We start from the raw sequence: 27,009 nt of genomic DNA, 5'->3' as shown, positions 1-27,009 counted from the left end.
GTAACATACTCAGCATCTACTATACATTACTCAGTAACCACTGTAACATACTCACCATCTACTATAAATGACTCAGTAACCACTGTAACATACTCAGCATCTACTATACATTACTCAGTAACCACTGTAACATACTCAGCATCTACTATACATTACTCAGTAACCACTGTAACATACTCAGCATCTACTATACATTACTCAGTAACCACTGTAACATACTCAGCATCTACTATACATTACTCAGTAACCACTGTAACATACTCACCATCTACTATAAATGACTCAGCATCTACTATACATTACTCAGTAACTACTGTAACATACTCAGCATCTACTATACATTACTCAGTAACTACTGTAACATACTCAGTATCTACTATACATTACTCAGTAACCACTGGAACATACTCAGCATCTACTATACATTACTTAGTAACTACTGCAACATACTCAGCATCTACTATACATTACTCAGTAACTACTGCAACATACTTAGCATCTACTATAAATTACTCAGTAACTACTGTAACATACTAACATCTACTATACATTACTCAGTAACTACTGTAACATACTAACATCTACTATACATTACTCAGTAACTACTGTAACATACTCAGCATCTACTATAAATTACTCAGTAACTACTGTAACATACTAACATCTACTATACATTACTCAGTAACTACTGTAACATACTAACATCTACTATACATTACTCAGTAACTACTGTAACATACTCAGCATCTACTATAAATTACTCAGTAACTACTGTAACATACTAACATCTACTATACATTACTCAGTAACTACTGTAACATACTAACATCTACTATACATTACTCAGTAACTACTGTAACATACTCAGCATCTACTATACATTACTCAGTAACTACTGTACCATACTCAGCATCTACTATATAATACTCAGTAACTACTATGAACTACTAGTAACAACTATGCATTACTTAGTAACAACTATGAACTACTAGTAACAACTATGCATTACTTAGTAACAACACTGAACTATTCAGTAATTACTATGAACTATTTTGTAACTACCTTAAAATTACTCAGCAACTACCATAAATTATCCAATAACTACTATAAATGTCTCAGTAACTACTATGTATTGCTCACTATTTGCTATGAATTTCTCAGTAATTACTATGAATTATTTGGTAGCTACTATGAATTTTTCTATAACTACTAAAACTATTCTGTCAGAGACTGAGGAATTGATGTGTGGAGCCACATACTAGTTACCAAATAAAGCATAGCAGTTACTGTACAGTAAGTCACTCAGCAGAGCTGTAATACTCCTGTAAGTGATTAAGCTCTACAGCAGATTTCATCAGCTAGGCAGCAATTAACACAGCCTTCATCAGAGCTCCTTCAGACTGAAATATTCAAGTGGCTGTAATGTATGAACAGAAAGTAATTTCTTTCTAAAATACACATAATTTAAGGCCAATTGCAAATGTGTCAAACTGTCTAAACATGAGGACAAACTCATAATTAGGTAAAAGTATTATAACTTCAAAGAAATACAAAAAATGACTTTAGCAGTGAATAGCTTATAGAACTGCAGTCGATATTCTTAGTACATCCACCATCCAGCAGCATAGGAACTGAAGTTTGTTAGGCTATTTTTTTTGGATCATTTTGTCTAAAATTCAATGATAAACCTCAAAAGTCAGATGGATGACTAATCATAAACAGTACAGATGCTGCCACAAACAAAACATCATGACAACAGTATTTAAAACTACTAAGGAAAGAACAAATGTATCAAACTTTTTACTTCAGTACATGTTACCCAGTAAATGTAACTAGGTACTACTCTGCAGACAACTTGATGAACTTGCTATGAAATAAGTCACTCTTTTTACAGTTCGGTAAGATCAGTTACATCTCAGCTTTAAAATTATTGTTTATGACAAACTCTATTGGAAGAAAGAAGTCTCACTGAAAACGCTCTTCCATCTGTAGTCGTCAGGTCTTTAATTTGAGCTGGAGTCTAGATGATGAACAAGGACATCCACTTTATAAAATTTCACATTCAATACAAAGTCAACAGCATTAGCCCTAGTTACTCTAATTAGGTTGGTTATGAGTCATGAGGACTGTTTTGAAGACACGACTCAGACAGGGCTGTAGCACTCACACAGGCCTGTAACTGACTTTTCTTCACATTTTGGTTCCTTAAATGTTTTTTTCATCCATTCAGTAACCAAATATATCATCATTACCATCCTTAGTAAACCATCAGTAAGTACTTAGTTTCATTAAAAAATAGACAGAAACCATGTGGACTGACTCTCCTGCAAAACTACATCACACTTTTCCGTTTATTTTAACACTTCCACGTTTCAGAGACCTGCAGTCAAATACAAAAATAAATAATAAATAAATAAACACACAAACGTTACTGATACACCGATTCCGCAAACATTGACGCAATGAGCAAGAAACTCAATAAATATCTTATTGCTTAAAATTTTAACATGCAAGTTGTAATTCACCACTGCCAGTAATGCACCGAGTGCAAAATTCATGATTGAAATGTTAAATTTATCTCCAGAAACATACACAGGCTGCTAAAAACAAGGAACCGCAGAGATTGACTTGTATACATTTTACACACTCCTCAGTCCAATCCTAGCAGTCTTTTCCTTCTCTTAAATCCTTGATTACCGTCATGTTGCTTTCTCCTACTCCGTCCTTACCATGAGCAGGTTCTTAAAGGAGATAAATAAAGAGTCTTAATGTAATTAGGATCTTGGCCCTGATTGAAGACAGTGTTGAGCCAGATGTAAGTAGAAAAATGTGTCAGCATCCTGCAATACGGCGCAGGGAGTTGACATGAAGATGGAACAGAAAGTCGGCATATGAAGCCCCCCCATTAGGACTCTTATCCTCCACTAGGAGGCGCTGCAGACACTCCTCACAACTGTCACCTTCCTTCACGACCTTCAGCTGCGCACACAAAGAAAATGTGGTTAATAACAATGATCCAGAAAATTATTAATGAACAAAACTAAAACTTTTATGAACTTTAAATGACAGCTGTAATGCTGTTTCTAAAACACTAATCAACATAATTAAAAATTAAGGCACACCTTTTGAACAATTAATGATATTTTAACAGATCTACTTTAATAAATTAGGAAACAGTAAATATGTAGTGTACCACTTGTCTACAGCATGTAAATAATAAATACATAAAAAAACTAATAATAAATAAACTGTATAATTAAACAACTATGCTGCCACAGTACGCAACCTAATAAAAAGAATTTATGCCTGTATAAAAGTACAGTAGATTATGAAGAAACAGAGGGAGAGAAGCACAGAGAAGCATGGATAGACATACCTTAAGGGTAATGTCTGCATAGGACTGTAGAGTGCTGATGAGATTTCGAAGACTGACTGAGAGAGGGTTATCCAGCACAGGAGGATTTATCTGTAGAAAACACATGCGCACACACACACATAGGCACACACACACAAACACGCAAACATTTTGTCTGTTTTTATATGTTTGTTTTTATAGTTAGTGTTTATACACACACATTTATGCATACACCTAGAGTGCTATGCCAAATCAGAGAGCACCCTTCATTTATTTAAATTCCAGTCAAAACAGCCAAAAAGATATTAATTTCTCACCGTCAGTGAACAAATTTAGACTCCATAAATTGTAAAACTCCAAATCTCACATATCCAGTTTCAGTGTTCGAGTGCAAATTTTCTTCATTTTTGTCTATTTGCTTTTCTCAGTAAGAGCCTCTTGACAGCTGCACATCCTTCCAGACTCATAGTGTTGAATGTCTTCTCACAGTGGAAGGATGGACAGAAACACCTGTGGACTTTTTCAGATCTGAAGTAAGAGCGGAGCTTAATTTTCTCCTCTTTCTCAAAGATGAAAGCTTTGAGTGCTGTTTATCTGACTGGGACAGTTTTGGCAGTCTGCCAGGTCTTGCATGGTCATTAAGAGTCCCATTGTCTTTGTATCTTTTATATATTTATTTGTAACTTTTTTATCTAATCTCCTGAAAAAATCTCTGTAAAACAAATAACTTGTACGCACTCGCTGTTCTGACAGGGAATTAATGAAATAAAGGGTGGTCTCTGACTTTTGCACAGTACTGTATATGTAATGATAATATTGCATATTCTGCAACTATATACTGATATTGTATATATACAAATATATACTACAAATTCTTGTAAAAAAATATGAAAATGTGCAAAAACACACATACACACACACACAGGAAGAAATATTCACTGAAATAAACGAACAGTGTAAATGAGTCACAGGAAAGCGAACAGACCGGACATTGAATGTAACACTGTCTGAATCATCAAATTAAAGTCACAGCTCCAGGTGAGTCTCACCTCTCCAGAGATGAGTGATGAGAAGCAGGAGGTGTTGAAGAGCTGTGTTAAGGCCTCGGGGGGAACCCTGCTGCCCACCCACAGCAGCAGAGTGAGGGGACAGTAGAGCAGGTAGAGAGACTCAGACTGCAGACTGGAGGCAGAACAGCGCACTGCCAGCTGCATACTGGACACACTGCATCCCTCAGTGTTCACAGGCTACAGAAAAGGCAAGAAGCAGAGAAAGACTCATTACATATCAATCATTCCAACATCTGCTACGCTGTTGAATGGGCAACTTTGAGTCCCGTTTGAATAGTCAGTGTAATTTTAAACAAAATATCAAAACAATCCAATCAGAATGAATCAAATTTTGGTGAAATATGAGATTTCATGATGTGCTGATTAGTGATGCACTGAAATGACTGAAACCGAAACCAAAATTCAAGACACACAGTACAAAACCAAAAGAAAGGGTTTGTTTACATGTATAATTTGTCATTTTATTTAGGCTTTTGAATAAACGTAATAATGCTGATGATGCTAGGTGATAATTGTCATGCTGGGAAAGAGAAGTGAGAGAAATAGAGGACAAAATTAATTTTTAAACAGATAAAAAAGCTAATAACAGTGTAATAATTAATGTTTTCCGAAGGCATCTAAAGCCAAATTCCTGTACTATAACATTGTTTTTAAAAATGTAAAGCAAATATTCTTGCCTAGCAGTTGACGTTTCTCCAGTGGGGGGCACTATTGGCACTCAAGTCACTTTACTGTTTGTCATTTAGAGAAAATATATATATATATATATATATATATATATATAAACCTCAGCAGAATCTAAGGACCACACGTTTGCAGTAACAACTTCTAAAACAAGAGGTTTAAAAAAAAAACATTACCAAAAGATATTGAGTTTTTACATTTTCAGTCAAAAGTTCTGTGCTGTCCATAAAGAATCATAATTAAATCAAATTGTTTTGAGATCAGAGATTTGCACCTCTACACTTAATCATATTGGCAATTTCACTAAAAACTACATCTGTGCTGTAAAACAGTACACTAAAAACCCTTTTGCAATAAGATGCTGGCCAAGAGTCATAAATATGATGGAACAGGTTGCATAATCAGTATTTTCTGCAAACTCCATCCAGATATCTCAGCCAAGTGACGAGTGTTACTTAACCCCTTCCAATTCAAACTGTTAACTGAACTGAACTAATTATATTAGCAGGATTGAAGAATCATAGCATCAATTGCCAAACAAAGCAACATGTGAATCAGCATCAACTTCAAACAGCTTTTGACTGATCATCCTCTGCTATAGTGCTGTGTGATTCCATTAAACACTTGACAGAATCAGCTCATTGCAGGGATTAATTGCTGTGGAACAGAGTGTTCAGGATGCCTCACCAGAGGCAGAATGAGTGGGTAGAACTGAGCGGCGGTGCTGCGTGTATCCATGGAGATGGTCAGGCTGCGCAGCTGCAGACGCTGATGCACGGAGCTGCGCAGGCCAGGCAGCAGTACTTCACTCTTCCGCAGACTGTTAATGTAGACCGGCAGCGCCTTTAGAAACTGAGGCAACACCAGCTGAGAAAGAGATAGATAAAAATTTTTCAGTCCCAAAGAGAGCAGGAAGGGTGTGCAAATCACATTATGGCAAAAGAAGTTACAAAAATACAGAGAAAGAGAAAGAAAGAGAGAATAGTGGTGTTTGCTTTAATTCACTATGCGTATGACTTAACTCAACGCTAGTCATTCTGTTTTCAGTTAGAAAGCATGATAATGTAGAGATGGCAGTGAAAAATGAAGAAGAAAATCAAAGCTCTCTATTTGGAAAAATACACGGTGCACAGGCTACTGAACTTGAAGTCACAGAACAACTAAACTGAGCGCCACACTTGTTTTTAAGTTGTAAAAACAGCCAGTGTTCAGCTAATTTAGCCTATTTAGAACATAATCTTTTGCAATCACCTTTTTTATAACAAACATCACTGAAGTAATCAGTTTTTGCCAGAGAAATATTAGAGGAAGTATTATAGTTCATAATATCAAAACGTTTAAATCCATTATAATAATTCTTAAAGGTGCTTGAACCAAACTACCAAAGTGAATCTGTCTTAATCAGTTCTTAATTCACAAAAATCGGTTTTGAACTGTATTGAGAATCAATGAACTGTGAATCGAATTGATTTGATGTCAGTTCAGAGATTCATGCCCCTAAGAGTGAGACATTACAGCACAAAGGAACAGAGAGGGAGGGAGAGAGGGAGAGAGAGAGAGAGAGAGAGAGAGAGAGAGAGAGAGAGAGAGAGAGAGAGATAAAGACAGACAAAGGGAGAGAGCAATCAGACTGTAGAGTTCAAATTAAAGCCATCTATACATAATGAGTCAAAACAGTCTACTGAAAATAGCTTTGAAATGCTTTGTCTTACTGCAATGAGTATGAGTAATGAGTCAAATACAATCATTTATTAAATTAACATTAAAAGCCCTCCACTGGGCCCAGTCAGCGGGAAAGTCTGAATGAGTCAGACAGAACAAACTGAACTGAATACCGACTGTGTCTGCAAGTTCTCACTGACTGACCTGTCCAGGGGAGACAGAGGTAGTGCAGCAGTGCTTTCTGTAGCAGGCTAAAGCCTCAGTTATTTCCATCTGAAGCTCCTCACGAAGACACTGCAGTGGAGTCTCCAACGCTGAGCAATATACTGACACAAACATTTCACAGGAAATACACAGCAGAACACATACAAAATGTTAACATGCCTCTTAACAACACAGCATTACAGTAAAAAGTTTGTACAAAACTGATGGAATGTATGCCTGCGTATCGTCTTAAAGGCATTCTGAACTAAAAGTTTAGGCTTAAATTGTTTGAAAAATGTATGTAAATAGATAACCATATGGCCTGTGTATGAATTTATTTCACCACACAAACAAATATATGTTTATTTTTTCAATGCTCTCCAACAAGCAATAAGTTCTCAGCAAATGTGTAGCTTTTTCAGGTCTGTTGGAAAAGCATACCCACTGGCTCCTCATGAAGCTGCTAGAGAATATCAAGACTGGAAAGCTGCATCAAGGCAAAGTGTGGCTATTTTTAAAGGGCCCATATAATGGAAAACAGTGTTTCACTAGCTTTTTTTTTAAATAAAGTCTGAGGCAGTATACAAACATTGTTAAAAGTTCAAAACCACTGACTCCCCAGTCAATGCAGTCCACATACGGAAACTAGGCTGCAAAAACAGGTCATTTTGAATTTTCCTTTTTTGTGATGTCATAAGAATGAACTTGAGTGAAGGACAATACAAGGCAGCCAATCAGAATAGAGAGAATATACATACATCAGTCTTAAAGGCACAGCAACAAAAACACACTGTTTAACTCTAGGGGATTAAAGGGAGGTGGGAAAATGATTGTATAAAACTCAACCTAAGCAGAAAATATAAAATACAAGAAAAATGCAGGATATGGGTCCTTTAAGGATCTAAAACAGTTTTTTCCAACAAAGGTTCTCAGGGCCACCCAGACAGTCAACATTTTGTTCCAATCTAACTCACAACACATAGGGATGAAGGAAAAAGTTGGACCATCTGGGGGCTCTGAGAACCAGGTTGGGAAATAGAGATCTAAAAAATAAAACATTTTTGATTTGTTTAACTTTTTTGGGGGGTCACTGTAATATTCCATGTGTTTTGATGCCTTCCCTATTATTCTAAAATGAGGAAAATGGTCAACATAAGGGAAATCCTCCTATAGGTGAGTGTGTCCAAACTTTTGACTGGTACTGTATGTTACAGGACAGAAAGCTGTAGCGTACTCTTTTTGCAGTAGAAAGTAAGCAGCGTCTCGGCCTGGCTGGTTCGGAATGTGTCCAGCAGGTTCTGGGAGGCAGCCAAAGTAACAGTGTGCACCCGCGTCCTCCTCTCTCCTCTGGAGGTATTGTAAGAAAGAACTGCCTATAACCACACAGAAACACACAGAGACCAGACAGTGAGGGCTAGATATACATGGCACAGTGCAAAACACGCCATGATGTGACCGACTGCAGTAATGTCTGATTTACTAAGGCTGTGCATAGGACTGCAGATTGTATACTGCTCCGCTTACTGACTGCGCACTCATGAGGCGCAGTGAAATAATGGAGCCATCAACAAGCTCTAGACAAACAAAAAAAAAATATGACAGTTCAGTGTCAGACAGCAGTGAAGTTCATTCCCACAAAAACATTCTACAGGGGTGCAACAATCTGCTCTGGCTAAAATAACCACAGTCTATTTTGTGCTGCGTCTTCTCATACACTAGTAAACAACATACTATGATATATTTCATTAAAGCCAGTATGGAATTTCAAGGAACAAATAAAGACGAGCCAGGATTTTACACAGTGTTGGTGATAGGAACCACGTATCTGAAGTGTATAATTCCTTAAAAAGCTCCCTTACAGAAAGGTATTACATGAAATGGTTAAGAATAGTAAATAAAATGACTATATTTGTATTGTAGACATTGTGACCCCTGGTTCGTATCACCACCACTGTAAAGGAATCAGAGTTGGTAAGCTTCTCTACAAGTACAAAAAAAAATCAAAATCACTCTGAATGATTTTGTTTACACTTCAATGATCGAATTATAAGAAAATTTCAAAAAAAGTCAACAGAATTCCCCTTTATGTGCATGTAAATGCGTTAGATGAACTATTGATACAATCAGATTTTGCACATATTAACGTACTCTATATTTCACCAAGCCGAAACGAGACTTTAACTCAATTACATAATATTACTCAGATAAATAAACTTTAGAGAGAGATTGCTCAAGGACAGTGTACATTTTTCATTCCTTTAAGAAACAGAATCGTCCATTTTAGAAAACCTGTCTCTTGTTTGTGCTTGCAACGTAATGTATACATTCTATTCTGGTTCTCACCTGTATGGCCACACCCCTTGTTTCATCAAGCGATTTGCTATGAGTGAACTCAAATGCCAGGGCTGTGCGCCAATCAAGTGCTGCCATGGCAACACAGCGGGAGTTGGGGCTTGCGAGAAAGGCACCATAGCAACCAGACACACATAATTCTACAAAAAAACATCATCAGACATAAGTCACAAGCTGTCCACCAAAAACCCTCTCAATATTCATCTTAACACAAGACTTAAAAAGACATTTCATTTGAAGAGCAGAATTTTCTGGCAGTGTAATGACAATTTAGCTTTTGCTGTAGTTTACAAGACGTCCTTTCTTGAACATGCAATACTTTTATGAAGGGATGTTAGTGGAGTCCTTATGTTACCTTTGCTAACAAAAACTCTCAGCTGAGCTTTGTATGCTGTCTCAGTGTTCACACTTCTCCTCAGGTCTCCACAGAAACGCTCTCGCTCCACCTCTGACTGAAGAGAGAATCACAACAAGGACACATGCAACTACTTCAATAATATCTAGAACATTATATACTGTATAAACATATGATACACCAAGCAAGGAAAACAGCCCATTTAATTCTGAGGAATAAAAGGCAGTTGGAAAATGGCCATGTAAAACAAATCATGATTATTAAAAGACAGTCTAGGGGATGCTGTATGTCATTTATAATTATGTTATTCAAGAAAATATGGAGGAAACATCCCCCACATATTTGGGGAAAAAAAAATAACATAACATGTGGCATGTGCATAGGTTTAGGCACCCTTTCAGTCAGCATTTAGAATGCTTCTAGTTCAAAAATAGTCTTGGGTTGTAAAATATTTATGTGATCCTAAAATTAAGTGTTGTGTTAAACATCCACCAAATTTTGAATGATAGAAATGAGACAGCGCTGTTCAAAAACAGCTGAATTGTACAATCCGTCCTATCTGAGAACGGTCTGGGTGTGGCCTAATATTCTAAAGAGCATGCCTGATTGATATCCCTCAGTGCTTGACTCCTAAACTCATGTGAAGTGAGCTCTGCATATTCAGGTGGTGTTGTCGACCCTGCTGTGTCCACAGCTCACTAAAAACATTATCTAGCTTATATGTGGTGACAGAAGATAAGGTCCTTGTTCATTTACTGCTGGATGTACTGGATTGACACAGTACATAAACAGTGTTACAGTTTTAAAGTCAAAGTTTCCAATCACTCCCAAGACCATACGGTCTGCATATGAAAACTAAGCTACTGAAACAGCCCCATTTCAATTAGTTGTTTTTGTAATGTTACACATACCAACACATTTACCTCTACCTTTTCAACAAGCCTACAGCAGCTGAGCTCCGGCCATTCATGCTAAAGTTACAAAGAGTGTCTGAGGCGCAATACAGGGGCGGCCAGTAAGAGTAGAGGTCATTTATATGTATCAGACTTAAAGCCACAGTAACAGAAACAACCTGTTCAATTCTAAGAGATAAAGTGAACCTAGAAAATGCTCAATAAAAATAAATTATGACTGCATTTGGTACCACACAAACCTCCTAAGAGGACCTCAAGCAAAACATACATATACATACATATATATACATATATATATATATATATATATATATATATATATATATATATATATATACACACACACACACACACACACACACACACATACATACATACATATATATATATGTATATATATAAAAAATGTAGAATGTGTAGGCTGTTGAGGTGGGACATGACACATCAGTCTTATGATTGGTGAAGATAAAGCTTATACAAGCTTTATCCAAGATTAAGCCTGCCCAGTTTATAATTAAGGAAAGAAATTCTGACAAAATATATCAGTCATTTCTTGGACATCGGAAAGCTAGTTAACCATAGCATGTGTTTAGTACATGTACACTGTATTTTAAAAAGGTTCCCTGAGGCTTTAAAATGAAACTTAGGTCAAAGTGTTTAAATCAGCTAGTCTTTACACTGTTTGCAATACCTGTAGACTGTTGTAGTAGATAAGCTTGCCGCCTGTCAGAAAGGGGATGTGCCCAGGCCAAGCCCCGCCCACATCCTGTTGCGAAAACACAAAAAGCTGCACGCTGCAGCCTTGACTGATGCATGCCTTGGCCAATGAGGTGGAAGAGTCTGGAGCTTGAAAGATGGACTGAAAAAAATAACACAGGTGCATAAAAGTAGACATTCTTAGACAAAATAATCAGGTAAATAAAAAGAAAATATTAAAGAATCATTTATTTCACCTTTGGTTTGCTGGAGGTGAAGAAGCCCGTGGAGCCTTGCTTATCTAAGCTTTCTGTAAGTGGTGAAGAGTGGAAGACCAGAAGCCTCCCAGGACAATCCGCAGCCTGTTAGACAGAGCACAATTTGTATGTACAGGTGTTTGTGAAAGTTTGGGCTCCCCTGTAAATTACACAATTGATTTTCTACATGAACAAAAAAGTTAACTTAAATATGACATATTTAATAATAATAATGCACAGTTACTACGTATTATGAATTTAACATATTGGGGGAAAAAAAAACAGAAAATGTGGCATGTGCATAGGTTTGGGCACCCTTTCAGTCAGCACTTAGATTGCTTCTAGTTTTGAAATATCCTTGGGTTGTCTTGCAAGCACATCATGTTTAAGACCTAATCACAGATTTTCAATAATGTTTAAGTCTGGGTACCTTCATCTTTAATTTCTTGAAGTAGCTCAAGGTTGATTTTGATGTATATTTTGGATCATTGTCTTGCTGTAACATCCAACCTCTTTTCTTCTTTCTCATACAACTGTAATTCACCAAGCATTCTGACTCATACAAATGCAGTGCATTTTTTTCTGATGCAAAGAATGTATATACAGTGCACATGCCACAATACAATATCAACTGAAAATCTGAGTACGTGAGACGAATTCAAAGGTATTTTATGGGTAAAAACTCTTATTCAGGCAAATGATGACTGTTTTTAGAAATCCTATACTGAGAAGATTTTCTTTTGTGTACACTGTGTAAATGTATACAGTGTCAGAAGGGTTCTACCTGTAAGATCTTGAGTGCAGCTGAAACAGGAAGATCTTGTGATCCTGAGCTTTCCTGGTTCTCAGCATCAAACAGAGGGAGTTGATGTAAAATACTAAATAAAAAAAAAAATGTTGTACCTTTTGTCACATACTGTGCATTAAATCCTGCCTGTGCGTTAAAGGTGATGATTTTTTTAACGTTTGCTGTATTATGTAAACATTCTTAATGTTTCAAAGCACAGCATTCATACACAAACAGGGAAAACAGTCAGTTTTGAATTCATTATGGTTGTGATTTCACAACAATGAATGCATTTGCAATTATATCATGTATGCACATCAATCTTAAAGGCACAGTGGCAAAAACAGCTTGTTTAATTCTAAGGTATAAAGTAACTGTCATTAAAAGTGGACCTAAGGAAAAATCTGCTGTTGTGTGGTGTTGTGTTTTTACCTCTCTACAATCTGTCTGCAGTCTTTGAGTGGCACTAGAAGTCCCTCCCTCACAGGAAGCTCTAGCTGGTCTGTATCTGTGATGACCATCATGTGGGGGCGGGACAAAGTTGGGCTGAGATCATAGAGGTGGATCCTACTGTCATAGGTCATCAAACCAACGCTGAGATCTGACTGGTCAGTATCTTCCTCCCTGAAACAAAGTCAAGACAGTCAGAGTGGCGGTCACAGTGCACATGTTTTTGTGTGTGACTCTTATACTGTCATACCCATCTAGAGACAGCAGTAAGGAACAAAGCTGCTGACAGATGAAGTCCAGTTGTCCTGATCTCATTGCAATGGCAGTAACATCAATTGCCAAAAGCAATACAGCAGGCTCCCCCTTCACAAAAGAGATATACAGAGAGTAACAGTGCAAGCTGAATGTACAGAAACAGACACAAACATCCAAATATACAATTACTGGACACTTTATTCAAAACCATTACTTTGTATGTCCACCTTGCTGGTGTATAGTGCACAATTTGCATTAGTCATCCTCTAACCCTTCATCAATGCTCAGTTTCTGAGCACAGAGCCACTCTTGGTTGCATATTTTTGGATATCTAAACCTAATAACTGTGATGTAAAAAAACAAAAAACAAACAAAAAAAAAAACACACGTATTACCTTGTCACTGCTGATGCTTAAGTACCTATTTTTGTAAGTTAACATCTGCTTATAATTCTTGGAACTTTTTTCCTTTACTTCTTTCTTTGCAAAGCAGTAAAAACAAAACCAAACAATATATAGATAAACATATGTCTGTACTGCTCTCTAACATTAGCCCAAACTGGCAAACTGGTGCTAAATGTTTCATGTCTGGATTTTTGCTTTCTTCCATTCCACCTTACCTGGAGCAGCAGTTACACTCTGAACTTAACTGCTGCACTATTTAAGGTGGAACAGGCAATTTGAATAAAACCTTAACTTCAGCTTCATCGAATTTCTCAACCCATTTATCTCAGACTTGCGTGCCATACATTCATGCCTCTGAACATTGATGGATGGGGTAGAGGGGGGCTGATAAACTGTGCAACAACAGATAGGCTAAAGTAAGTAATTGTGTACAAACAAAGTGCACCCCCACGGTAGGTGTTTCTGATAAAATGGCTAATGATATAAGGTACAAAATAGGAGTCCCTAAAACTGAGAACTCTTGAACACTAATGCCAAACATTCCAAAAGTCACCAATCGCAGTAAAGCCCAACCCCATAGATCCACCTACATATCAGGCAACTTGATAAACAACCCATACATAATTCACAGAGCAGAGATCATGTTTAAGACCTTCTGTGCTTCCAGTATCTCATAAGAACCCAAACTGAGCTCCGGTCTCTTCTCCTGGTCAATTCGCTTGCCCTTGTTTGTAGGCTGATATGACTGCCATGGCACTGAGGGAAAGACAAAGGGAAGATGTTTTGTCTAAATTTATTTGTAAAATTTTACCAGTGCAGTTTTTCTTTACAGTAGTGGTGATGGGAACCAGGGATCATTAAGTCTTAAATACAAATATAGCAATTTTATTTACTATTCAAAAAGACCAGTGAACCCACTTGTGTTATCTGATTTTTTCTATGTAATGTTGATAATAGAAAATTGTATAAAAAAAAAAAAATTCAGACAAAATAAGTTTGTTTGGGAACTATTTTGTCCTACAGCACCCTGCATGTATTTCTTAGCTATAACTGGATTAAAAAAATGTTTTAGGTCAAAACCTAGGCCAAAAACTATCCTAAAATAGTCTCTCAAGCATTAGGCAACTATTTCATGTAATAATTTTCTGAGATGTAGCTTTTAGAGGTATCAAAGTCTTCAGACGTCTGGTTCCCATCACCACCACCATAAACTATTCTGACTCAACATGTTTCTATAGAACAAAGCATTTCACACCAAACCACTCTGAATTACTCTGTTCATATGTTTACCATTTAATTAGAAATACATTTCGAAAAAATTGGTAGAATTTCTCTTTAAGAGCACGCTGAGGATGGATGAGTGCCAAAGCGCATATGAGCTTTCTGTGAGGCTAATAAATATTCAGCAAATCATGCTAGTGCTTTCCAATTTTTTTTTCTAAAATTAAAAATAAAATCTCCTCGGATTCAGCACTTTATAAGCCACAAGGTGGGCAGCCCTTTTATTATTTTTTTCTTTAGCAAAGACCAGATGGTATAATAACAGGACTATTGAGAATAGTGACTTTCCTAGACAGTTAAAACTAAAGGACATGAAAAGGCTTAAGAAAATGAATAAAGAACAGCCTCTGATTCATTCTGACCTTCTGTGAGTTTGCCGCAGAACGGGCAGAAGAAGCGCTGACCACAGTCCTGCCAGCTCATGGCAGGACTCATGAAGGCACCACACTCCACACAGCCTTTAACACACTCCGCCATCTCACACACCGGCACCGTCCGCTGCACACACAGAAACATACACACATGATAATCCACAACACTGAATACCACAGATAACAATACTTTAAATATAGTTAATCAACCAAGATCTGTTTGTTTTTTGCTTCTTTTTGCACTGGAGCTACAGGCTAATGTAGTTAACTAATAGAAACGTATACACCCCCTAAAGTCCTTCAGTGACAGTTGTAAAGGAAGCCAATTTGTAAGCAGTTGCAGAGAACCCTGAACTGTATGATTTCACAGATCAAAATGATTTAGCTTATTTTAGCTAGCAGCACCACACTTGTAGTCGGTGAGTGGCAGGGCTTTCTCCCTGTATGTACTGAAATGATAGCTAGCTAGCATAGCTGATTGACAGTTATGACACTATTGTTGCTTAGCAACAGGAAGAGGCTTAGCAAGAAGCAGTACTAAAACTGCAGAGATAAACCCTTAGGAAAAAAGAGCATGAAGTGCCCTTGTGTTTTTCTATCTTCAGAGAACAAAAAAAAAAAAATCAACTACTGGTGTTAGCAAGTGTGTGTTGGCTGGGTCAGTGTGTTTCTGGGCTTTAGGTACTTTTGCATCAGTCTGAAAGAGTGCAGTATCATGGTCAGTTGCACACATACCTCTTGATTTTCAGGTTTGGCCAGAGGGCAGAAGATTGCTGCCAGGGGTAAGCGGCTCTGCTGTGCTGACTGCGCCTCAACAGGGACGCTGTAGGATGTGCAGCGGACAAAGCGAGCAGTGGCGTTACCTACAGAGGAAAAATGAATGACAAACGAATACTTTACTTATACACAGCCTGTGAAGAGTTTGGGAACATCTCGGCTTTTTTTCTGAAATCTGAATGTTTCCATGTTTATTTTCAACTAAGTACAAATAAATTCCTGCCAAGAATTTATTGACATAAAACAGCTATTTGCTAATACTTTAGGTATTAGTAGGCAACAGGTTCATTTTTATCAAAGTATCCTGCTTTGTATGGAGAGCAAGTTTTGTCTAAATAATGATCTGACAGTCTTATTTTCCAAACTATTGTAAAAACCACACTGGAACCCTTTAAACACTGGACAGGTTTGAGTGCTGACCTCATAACAAAGGAATAAAATGAGCTCTGGCATTATTCCCAAGGTAGTGCTGTTATAAATTCTGTCACAAATATTTACATGTGATCAGCAGATTTTTGCTTAAAAAACAATTGTCAATCAGCCATTGTATTTTTTTTTATTTTGGCTAATTTGTGTTGAACGTTTAAGATACAGATGAACTGATGGCAGGTACGGCAGGTAAATTGCACTGTATTTGAATGTTGCCGCTACACCTGTACCAAAATGTTGTAGAATATTTATGCATTAATCTTTGTGCTAAATAACCAACTACCTCTCACTGTAGATGTAGCGCTTTAATCGATTCATGTTATTTAAATAGGCAACTAGTTTGGGTCATTATGGCCCTTTAAAGAGCAAAAAACAAGGGGTTCATTCACCAACCATTCTTCAGAAGAAATGTCTTCTTAAAACCAACTTACACAGTTTTCATAAAGATTCTGACATTCACCAATGTTTTCTTATTTAGGATTTGTTTTTAGATAACAACAGAATCTACGCACACACAAAAGCACAAAGCAGGGAACAATTCTGCGGTTTAAGAACACGCCATGAATCTGACATATACTTTTTCTTAGGACCTTTTTCAAGAACAAGTTTAAGGAAAAACTTTTTTGAAGATATTGGTGAACGAGACCCAATGTTTTTAATGCAAGTTTAATAAAAAGCACTGGAAATGTGTGAATGTGTGCCATGTTTATTTACTCCACACAATGTGAGCTTCGAGTTAAAAAAAGGGACTAAGAAAGACTAAGAGGAACTCAATTCCGGTGCATGCCTAGTTTTGTACTGTTTTCATCATAATAACCTTAGTGATTCTTCACAATGTTAAATTATTGCAGACTGGCAGAGACAACATGCACATTTATTTTTGAATTATTTTGAAAAGAGAGATGTCCTCAAACCTTCGGCAGGGTATCTTCATGTAGTTAAAAGAAAAATGTAAAGTGACATTCTGGATTTTTGAAAATTCTAGTATGTGTGGATCGGTGCTGCTGTGCAGTACCTCTGTCCTCCAGAGTGCAGGCAGTGGTAGAGAGTGGCGGGACAGAGGACTGAGATTCTGAGGTAAACACTTTTCCCTCCCACTGAGCCCTGTCCTCATTCAGCACCTGCACCTACAGGATGATTGAGCAGGTTAGAGACAAACCAACTATGAACACTTCACTTCAGTCCAGCAAAAGTAGAACAATCCAGGACAATTTAGCAGCATATGTGGCAATACAGTAGTATAAAGGCTATGTTCATCATTAAAGGGTTGAAGTGGCACACATGCATTTTTTTTCCCCAAATGTGACAGATCTGATTTTCTCAGTGCAGTGTGAATGCAAAAAGTGCATCTTTTACAACCAGATTTGAACCACTTTTCATATGTGTTTCATATAGGCTGCACATAAGAGGAAAAAATCTGAAATCTTTCTTCATTTGAGACACTGATTTGCTTTAAGTGTGACTGCCTGAACAGCAAAAATACACCTTTTTCAATTCCTCTGTCTGGACAGTCAGATCAGAATTCATGCAACAATTTTTACATTAGTCCAACTCAATTCCATGCCAGTGGGAGCAGACCTCAGAAAGCAACATCATCAAAATGTCTGTTACTATAGTTACGTGTCTCATATTTAATACTAGAGAGAGTATCTGTTATCTCTTAAATCTTTGCAGTGCATTTACTTTGCTAGACTTGTTCTTCATGGCAAGTAAACGAAAGGCACTGTGCTTCTTTTGTCTATGTTTGAACAGCTTCCGCAATTGCAAAACCACAGAAATTCACCATTTTATTTAATCCTTTCTGTAAACTTTCTTCAGCATGATTATTTTGGTCCCCTTAACTTTAAAGTAGCAGTTCACGCAGCAATTTAGATGTCACATGAAAGCGAGTCTGTTCATTCTTAGGAAAGACAGAAGACAGCTATGTTTGTTGGTTTAAAGAAGAGCACTGTTGTTTTGTGCATGTGGGTCAGTTCAGGAGCATATGTTTAGTCGAATGCCAGATAAAGGCAACATTACAAAGATAAATGTGAACACCCATACAAAAAAAAAATCAGATATAAGCAGTAAACCGGATTTGGCCCTGCAGTCTGAGCACAGCCATACCGAGCACAATCAGAAACAGAATGAAAAGTCTTTTCTTTTTTCCTAAATCACAATTCATGTGTTCAGCTCCTTTCAGGGTCAGCTGTTCACACTAATGATGGTTATGGGTTATTTACAAACACAAATACAAATTTTCAAGGTGGAAAGATCAGATGTGAGCAAAAAGGTTTGTAAATTAAACATACCTGTACCTCTCCAGAATAGATGGATATGATCCCCTTTGCTTAAACAAAGACAGTTAGTGGAAGTGATATTAGACTTACAACACTGGGGAGTAGCTGAGGGTCCATTCCGTAGCGAGACTCTGATTTAGGGCTGGACATAGGACTGGTCTGCACAAAGCAGAGAGAAAAAAAGAGAATCAGTATTTAGCAGTTACAGTGTAGTAGTTGCAGTATACATAAATCACTGAAAAGATGAAAGTCAGTTATAAATAAGTCAGACATTAGCCTGAAGTAGGACAGCTGTCATATAATTCTTACTGGCTGTGAATTTATTCCCTGTGGTACCATCTGTGTCGGACTGCTGACATCAGGGACAGGTTTCAGTACACCTGTGCATGAAACAGTGCATAATTAAAAAAGAAAGAAAAGAAAAAATAAAACAAAGGCAATAGCAAACAAGGCAAGTTTTCAACAGACAGCTCAACAATGTGATACCACTAAGAATATTAACATAGTACCTCCAAGAACAATTACACTTATCAGAATCAGAGGCTAAATATTTTACTCCATTTTAGCATCGACATCTAAAACACTTTCACAATGACATCAAGAAAACACAATATTGAAGATTAGAACAAATTAAGTATGAAAGACTGGAAGATTAACAGGTACTGAAATGAACTCGGGCGGCACGGTGGCACAGTGGGTAGCGCTGTCGCCTCACAGCAAGAAGGGCCTGGGTTCGATTCCCGGCCGGGTGACCAGGGTCATTTCTGTGTGGAGTTTGCATGTTCTCCCCGTGTCTGCGTGGGTTTCCTCCCACAGTCCAAAAACATGCAGTCAGGCCAATTGGACATGCTGAATTGCCCCTAGGTGTGAGTGTGTGATTGTGTATGTCTGTCTGTCTGCCCTGCGATGGACTGGCGACCTGTCCAGGGTGTATCCTGCCTTCCGCCCAATGACAGCTGGGATAGGCTCCAGCACCCCACCGCGACCCAGAAGGATAAGCGGTTTAGATGATGTGTGTATGTATGTATGAAATGAACTCCACTAGGTTGTCACTAAAAAAAACTTTGTATCTATGAAATAATAACTTTATAGGAGGAGAAAGTAACATTCTTCAATTTAATGTACTTTTTCCATTTAAATGTTTATTGGAAAGGACATGTATCCATTACGTCTTTACAGAACCTTAAGACCGTCAAGAATGGTGACAAATTTGCACATCTTTACATCATCAAAACTAGTCTAATTACATTCTTACATCAACTATTTACAGTGTAAGGAAGATTTTGGTGGCTGCAGTCTTGCATACATCAATAAAGCAAATACATTAGGATGAATAGAGTTGACATATTCTATTCATTTTACTCAGCATGTGTTCAATCTATCATTTAGGCGTTTTAGATGAAAAGTTTTTTTTTTTTTCCATAATAAAAACATCTTTCACAACATTAATCCAGTCTTTTATTGGATTTGGGTGATGCCAATTTCTAATTAATGCCTTTTCACTTGCTGCTAGGAGTTCTTTAAACATGTATTCATTTTGAGCGTCACACATATTCATGGAGATATCCCAGATATAAAGCATCAAATCTAAAGTCAAGAGCGATTTCTAAAACAATTTGTAATGCACTGTGTATATCCTGTCAGTATTTTTAAAAATAAGGCATTCCCAGAATATAAGATAACGATTAGCATTTTGTAAACCACATTGCCTCCGACATACTGACCTGCCCGTGAAATGACTCTTCTGCTTTGGAGTTACAAAAAAGGATAATATTTCTCCAACAAAATTCTCTCCAAGTAGCTGAGTGAGTGGTTCTCCATTGCAGTGTAAAATTATTCTCTCAATCCTCCTTAAGGATATGAACACCACTCTCATGTTGCCATTTTTCCTTAATATATACGGCCAAGTCAGCTTCTAAATCTGTTGATCTGTCTTCTTGAGTGTTTGTTAATTATATACTGAAAATAATATTTTGATATTACTGTGATTATGGGGATCTAAAATTCAATTCAATGTACTTTAAAGAAATGACTTTAAAATTGTAACTTTATGGGAAAATGCAGAAACATCTTAAGTTTAACATAAGTTAAAGCTACACAATGTAAGTTCTGGGGATGTGGAGTGCAGAAGAACGTTTCGTAATGTGGGTTGTGCTTTGGACCCCATCCCCGAGCGAACGAAGCTGATGACTGTGAACGCACTGAAAGAGTATTCAAAGAGAACTCAGTTAAAACCTGGTGAAGGATGTGAGTGAATGATCTACTACTGTCATCATATCTTAATCAGTATAATGTTGATTTTACATTTGAGATTTAAACTTCGAGCCGGACCTTCTTTTTGAGCCTGTGTGTGTTAAATTAATATGTAAAGACGTATGACATGGTCCCCAAAAAACCTGGGAAATCAAACCCAACACTTCTGACTTTTAAATTATTATTTCGGGCTTTACAGAGCGACTCGCAGCAGCACACACATAAAATATTTTAGCATGTTTTTTTGCTCGTCTTGAAACACAAGGCAAACACAACGTAAAAGATAGCTGTAATTTTAAAATTAAGTCAGCCATAAATGGAGATGACCATATATGGGAATACACCGAGAGTGATGACACATGGCCAACAGGCCACAAGTAAACAGCAGCCAAAATATAAGAATAAATGTGAACTGTTAAGCCAGCAATATCAGTGGGATTTATACAGTAGAATAATCTAATTCCAAAGAACCCATCTAAACAGACAGTATGAAGAGAACATGAAAATGCTTACGGACCATTAGAGTGTGGCGGTGAGGGGAACCAGCAGGGTGCCTGCTGAGTAAAGCCAGAACCCACTGTACCGCCTGGCACTGAAGGTAACTGCCACATAGGACCCATGTCAGCCGGTCTGCTTTGAGGTGCAGTGGTCGAATGGAAGGGTTGATAGGATGGAGGAAAACCGCTGGACATCCCAGGAGAAGAGCCAGTTGGAGGTAGGACGGGGGCCCAACTCCCGTAGTCTGGCCATGGCTGCTGGTGTTGATGCTGCTGCCCATAGCCAGGGTCAGCAGGGTTAGTGACTGGAAGCTCCATTCCCTTTAGACCAGTTCAGCTACTGTTTCACTTCTTCCACTGCAAAAAAGCATTCTGGTGGAGAAGAGGACCGCGTGAACACAACGTCATGTTTATTGCAATGGGGCAAAATGGTTTGAACTGGACAGAAGCTCTGTGACTGAGATTGGCTTCCTGTCGGCCAGCTTCTTGTTCGTATTTTCCCGTTCCACCTTAAATGGTGCAGCAGTTAAACCTCGAGTGCCAGAATGTAACTGCTGCACCATTTAAGGTGGAACGGGAGAATTCGAACAAGAAGCTGGCCAATAAGGAGCTGACTTCATCAGCTTCGTAACCTAGCTTTGTGGGGAGACAGGGACAAGACAGTGTGCTAAAGACAGACAGACAGGCTACAGGAACATGTCATCAATTAAATTAACCCCATTTCTTACAAAGAAATGTCAGGACATGCTAATTTACTACAAATGTAACGTTAGCTAGGATTCACCTCAGCAGCGTTCAGTCAGATGCTTCATCAGCTGATGCTATGGCCGCATCATGCCGGTAGCTTCCCTTCGCCCTTTGAGCTCTCATTTTTTATCTTTTCTCTCGCCTTGAACAATGTTTTCACGCCAGAGGTTCATTCTGAAGCATTCTGCCGCATTAACTGATCTGAGACTTTAAATATTAGCTATGTGAAGGGCCATTTGCTGAACTGTTAGGTCAGGTTAGCCTCCACTCGTCCCAGCCTCCGGTAGTTTACGCATATCACGCACAGTGGTGACGTAGAACGTCAACCAGCGCAAAATAACAAACCGTGAAAGACGGTAAAAATAAGGATTCCCAAAATGAATATGTTCTGTATCGCTGTATTGGGAACATACTTAAGACTAAGGACCTAACATCGTGCTCAATCTAAAAAATATAAATGAAATAAAAATAATAAAACTACTTCTTTTGCGTCAATACGACTCGCATGGCACGTTGAGCTGCAATGCCTCAACCAACCGCTGGGTGTCAGTGTTACGTCGATAACTAACGGCCCACTTCTCTTTGTGCTGGGGCGTGTTGTTAAACCGATCATCTTCGGTGGTCAGGACCACCACAGAGCAGGTATTATTTGGGAGGTGTATCATTCTCAGCACAGACACTGACGTGGTGGTGGTGTGTTAGTGTGTGTTGCGCTGGTATGAGTAGATCATACACAGTAGTGCTGCAGGAGCTTTTAAACACTCACTTTTTAGTCCACTCACTGTCCACTCTATTAGACACTCCTACCTTGTTGGTCCTCCTTGTAGGTGGAAAATCAGAGACAATAGCTCATCTGTTGCTGCACAGTTTGTGCTGGGCATCACAGTGGTCACGCTGTGATGCCCACAGGATGCTGTTGGCTGGATAGTTTTGCTTGGTGTACTGTTCTCAGTCCAGCAGTGACACTGAGGAGCTTAAAAACTCGTACCACTCGTACCAGCTCAACACACATTAACATGTCACCACCATGTCAGTGTCACTGCAGTGCTGAGATGATCCACCACCCAAATAATACCTGCTCTGTGGTGGTCCTTTGGAGGTCCTGTTGAAGAACAGGGTAACGAAGTATGCAGAGGAACAGATGGACTACAGTCTGTAATTAGAGAGCTACAAAGTGCTACTATATGGTAAGTGGAGCTGATAAAATGGACAGTGAGTGTATATACTAATGTTATGTTTTAATGTTATGGCTGATCAGTGTGTATCTGTGTTCTCTCTGATTTTTACTTTTTTGAAGCACAAAAGCAGCAGATCTACTTACTGACTACAGAACAGCAGTGGAACTTCTTAGTACATCCTGCACTGAAGCTTGTTCGACTCTATTCAGCTCATTTTGATGCACTCTTGGTCTAAAAAGTCAGAGATGTTTCCAATCAAATCAGTGCAGGTGCTGCCACAAACATAACTGAATGAAACCAAACACAGAAGTAATTAGTGTTAATGAGTAAAATGTACAGATTTCTTTCCTTACAATTTACTTGAGTAAAAGAAAAGGGCAAAACCATTAACATTTTACTTTGTGGTGAGTAAATGTATCTACTTACTACCCACCTCTGGATATTTTATTTTGATTATTCATTTTAGGCTAACTCCTTTACTCTAACAGCACCTGCCGTTTAATCTGTCCAAAATATATGGCTACATCAACATACAACAACAATAAAATTATAAAGGTTACTCCCATATACAATGTGGAGCAAAAATAGTGGGACACTGAGGTGAAATATTTTATATATATATATATACATATATATATATTTATATATATATATATGTTTTTCCCAATATGTTAAACTCAGCAAATACATAGAATAAAATTAGCCTAAAATGTGTTGTTTTTCACTTGGAAAATCAACAAAATATGTAATTTAGTGTTCATATGACTGTATCTCCATATATAAAAACCCAGTAAAGTCAAGGGTATAAAGACTATTAAAATGCTTCTCTAAAACTCAGTGGAGGCCAGTAAAGAGACACTAACACCGGAGTGCTCACCGCATTTCATCAAAGGCCTGTAGACTATTCATATGACACGTTCTGTCTACAAGCACATGAACCTAAGACATTTCAGCATCAGTAGAAAAGCAGGCCTTATCCATTATCTATTGTGGCTTATTTAATTTATAATGTGTGCTTTTTGAGAATGGCCTTTGTCCCCACAGCGATTTCTTGTTGTGAAGAAGAACCTGTGACTAGATGCAGACTGAGTCATCCAGGTTTGAAGGTGTAAGTACCCAGAGGTGTCCTTTCAGGAAAAAAATAAACTGAGTACAAGAATGGAGGTAGAGTACAGAGAGGTGATGTAATAAATATTTCATGTGCTCCTCTTTGTGCCCTCAGCCCAGTCTTGTAATATTGATGTGGTCCAGGGGTCCTGAAGGCTGTGCTCTTAGCCCCTGTACAGAGTGCGCACACACCCCGTGAAGGCTACGTCTATAGCCGTACAGCACAGCACCCGAGATACTGTGGTAGTCAAGGACAATAATGTCGTCAGAGATGTCAGAGAACATAACACAGGAACAAAACAGGATGTTCTATGGCATGGAAAACAAAGCGTTTGGAAATGAATTACTTTCAATTAAGTCCCATGAAAGACCTGAGTCTGTATCAAGACTACTATCAACAGCTACTTTCTCAAGGATCATCAGTGCTGACCTCATCGGTTTCTTCACTGTTGCACTGCTGCCTGTGGCACTGCTAAGTTATTTCAGTTAATTATACAGTATTATGCAAAAGTCAGAGACCACCTATAATTCATTCAATTTCCAGTCAAAATGTCATAGTTATGCATTTCCAGAGTTAGTGACAAAGCAGAAAACACATTTAATAGAAAATTACAAAGAAGCTTCAACAACTAAACATAACATTTATTATATTATGGTCATACATTTTCTATTATATTATAGTATAAATTTAGTGTGATGACCCTTAACTGTAGTGTGATGATGTTATGGATACCTTAACACTTCACCAGAACTGTAGTTCACCTCTTACCTCCATGGACATTAAGGTGACTTTTATTATGGAAGACATTTTATGGAATAAATCTAAACTTCTACTTACCTGAGGTCCAGGGGGATCCAGGTGAGGTGGGATCCAGGTTGCACGTACCTGTAAAAAAGAAAACCCAATGTTAAATAAGGCTAGCTTATCAGTTCTGTCTATATGTAGAATGTGCACGTCTTTATGAAGAGAAATGGCCATAGTGTGTATGTTTGTAATATATATGCATATTGTTTGTTTTCTTGTCACCCCTAGATATGAACAGTGGTATGATCCAGATCCAATGTGTGAGGGGCTACCTGATTAAGAGGAAAGGGGGACAAAAGAGGAGTAAGTTCCTTTGTGGTTTGGGAAGGTCTGTGTGGCTTTGCAGCCTCAGATCTATCAGAGCAGAATTGCACTAGTTCTGTTTGGAGAAGTGACTGCTGGATGCTGACTGAGGAGTCAGTGGAGTTATTTATATACAGGTTTAGGTCTACAATTCCTCACGAGTATAAATATTTTGTGTGTATAGTTATAAAAAACTTCATAACACTGTGAAATGGAGATCTGATGTCTGAGTGTACTGAATTGAGAGCCTCCGGACCACTTACTCACCACAACACCATCAAAAGTGACAGCCACATGTAGCTTCCACTTTTTGTTAGACTGGCTTTTCATTTTTCAAAGAAATCTACAGGGATATTTTTTCACATCTTCTAAGTTCAGTCTTAGAAGTTGTTTGCATATTCTGCTTCTCACAGTCCAAGCCTTTTTGACTGGAAATGAAATAAATGAAGGGTGGTCTTTGACTTTTAAATAGTACTGTACATCTGTGAGTTGTATAAAAAACATACTGCATATTCATTCTTTATTACTTTGTTACTTCATTACTATTATTTTATATTTTCTTTTTATATTTGTACCGCTTTTAGCCCTTACACATCTTTCTCTCCATTTTATTTTTTGGATGACGTCATATCAATTGCCACAGACATCACTGTGAATATATTGTGCCTATATTGTTTATAGTAACATATCGCTGCTGTCGGAAGAAAACCTCGTATCTCCATTTTTTGTCGTTTTTCAGTTTTTGACATAATTTGAAAATGCCTGCTGCCCTTTACATTGTAGTAAATTTCATGATGAATGGACCAAAAGAAACGGCCCAAAAAGACTTGGAAATGATTCCATTGACTTACATTGTAAGTAAAATAGGTTTTTTCCCTTTTCCTGTAAAGTTATCATTTTGGAGATACGAGGTTTTCTTCCAACAACAGCGATATGTATATTCACATACATAAATATATCTGAGTAGGTAAATAAGGTTAGGAGGGTTACTTTAAAAACTGTATTTCAGTAACTGTTCATCTGTTTTAAAATGTAACCCAATCCAAAATATTACTATATTAAAGAAACACATTTTATTTTTTTTTAATAATCTCTGACAGCAACTACTTACTATGTTTAGTATGCTTTACTCAAAGCATGAACAGCTACTAAATTGAATTCAGTTATGAGCTACTTGTACAATGACAATAAAAACATTAATTAATTTATAGAGCGTATTTCATTATACTCCTATTTTCATTCAACCCGCACTTCTTTCGTCCACCCACAGACCTCCTGGTTGGACACCGGGCTTCAGCTGAAAAAGCAGCATTGGTCTTCATGGTTTTATTAGTGCACTTAACTCTTAAGGGAGAGGGCAGCACTCTAAGGGTGGGGATATTAACATCACAAACCCATGTAGACGTGCAGCTGCTTTACAGGAGGAAGCAGAGAGCAAGGATTACAGCAGAGTTCACCTATCAGATCATTTGATTTACTGCTGTTGTCATAAGGAAGCCCTATGTACAGTAATATTGTCCCCCTTAATGGAAAGTGC

At 37.8% G+C, this 27,009-nt stretch overlaps 1 protein-coding gene across 1 annotated transcript; it reads right to left on the bottom strand.

Annotated features, from left to right (window-relative positions):
- Nucleotides 1-2,004: 2,004 nt before the first annotated feature.
- On the bottom strand, nucleotides 2,005-22,367 carry si:dkey-13n15.2 (protein transport protein Sec24C). Its single transcript, XM_036599054.1, has 21 exons — nucleotides 22,117-22,367; nucleotides 21,353-21,704; nucleotides 18,892-18,962; nucleotides 18,673-18,741; nucleotides 17,319-17,430; nucleotides 15,833-15,960; nucleotides 15,089-15,224; nucleotides 14,098-14,201; nucleotides 13,037-13,149; nucleotides 12,769-12,960; nucleotides 12,334-12,427; nucleotides 11,550-11,654; nucleotides 11,288-11,455; nucleotides 9,683-9,779; nucleotides 9,319-9,467; nucleotides 8,210-8,348; nucleotides 6,976-7,097; nucleotides 5,797-5,976; nucleotides 4,405-4,602; nucleotides 3,377-3,466; nucleotides 2,005-2,979 (listed from the first exon to the last, which is right to left on the bottom strand). The coding sequence occupies exons 2-21, from the start codon at nucleotides 21,648-21,650 to the stop codon at nucleotides 2,833-2,835; spliced, it is 2,712 nt and encodes a 903-aa protein (XP_036454947.1). The 5' UTR covers nucleotides 21,651-21,704; nucleotides 22,117-22,367; the 3' UTR covers nucleotides 2,005-2,832.
- Nucleotides 22,368-27,009: the final 4,642 nt, after the last annotated feature.

This window comes from Colossoma macropomum, unplaced genomic scaffold, assembly GCF_904425465.1.
Source record: "Colossoma macropomum unplaced genomic scaffold, Colossoma_macropomum, whole genome shotgun sequence".
Classification (NCBI taxonomy): domain Eukaryota; kingdom Metazoa; phylum Chordata; class Actinopteri; order Characiformes; family Serrasalmidae; genus Colossoma; species Colossoma macropomum.
This window is presented reverse-complemented; position numbering and strand designations above follow the sequence as displayed.

Bases quoted from the DNA above. Each gene is read 5' to 3' on its own strand.
- si:dkey-13n15.2 (XM_036599054.1), bottom strand. From the start codon at position 21,650: ATGGAGCTTCCAGTCACTAACCCTGCTGACCCTGGCTATGGGCAGCAG. The intron at 15,961-17,318 runs GTACTGCACAGC...TTTCCTCTGTAG, and splicing joins CTGCACTCTGGAGGACAGAG to GTAACGCCACTGCTCGCTTT. The intron at 12,961-13,036 runs GTATGACAGTAT...ACTTTGTTTCAG, and splicing joins TTACTGCTGTCTCTAGATGG to GGAGGAAGATACTGACCAGT.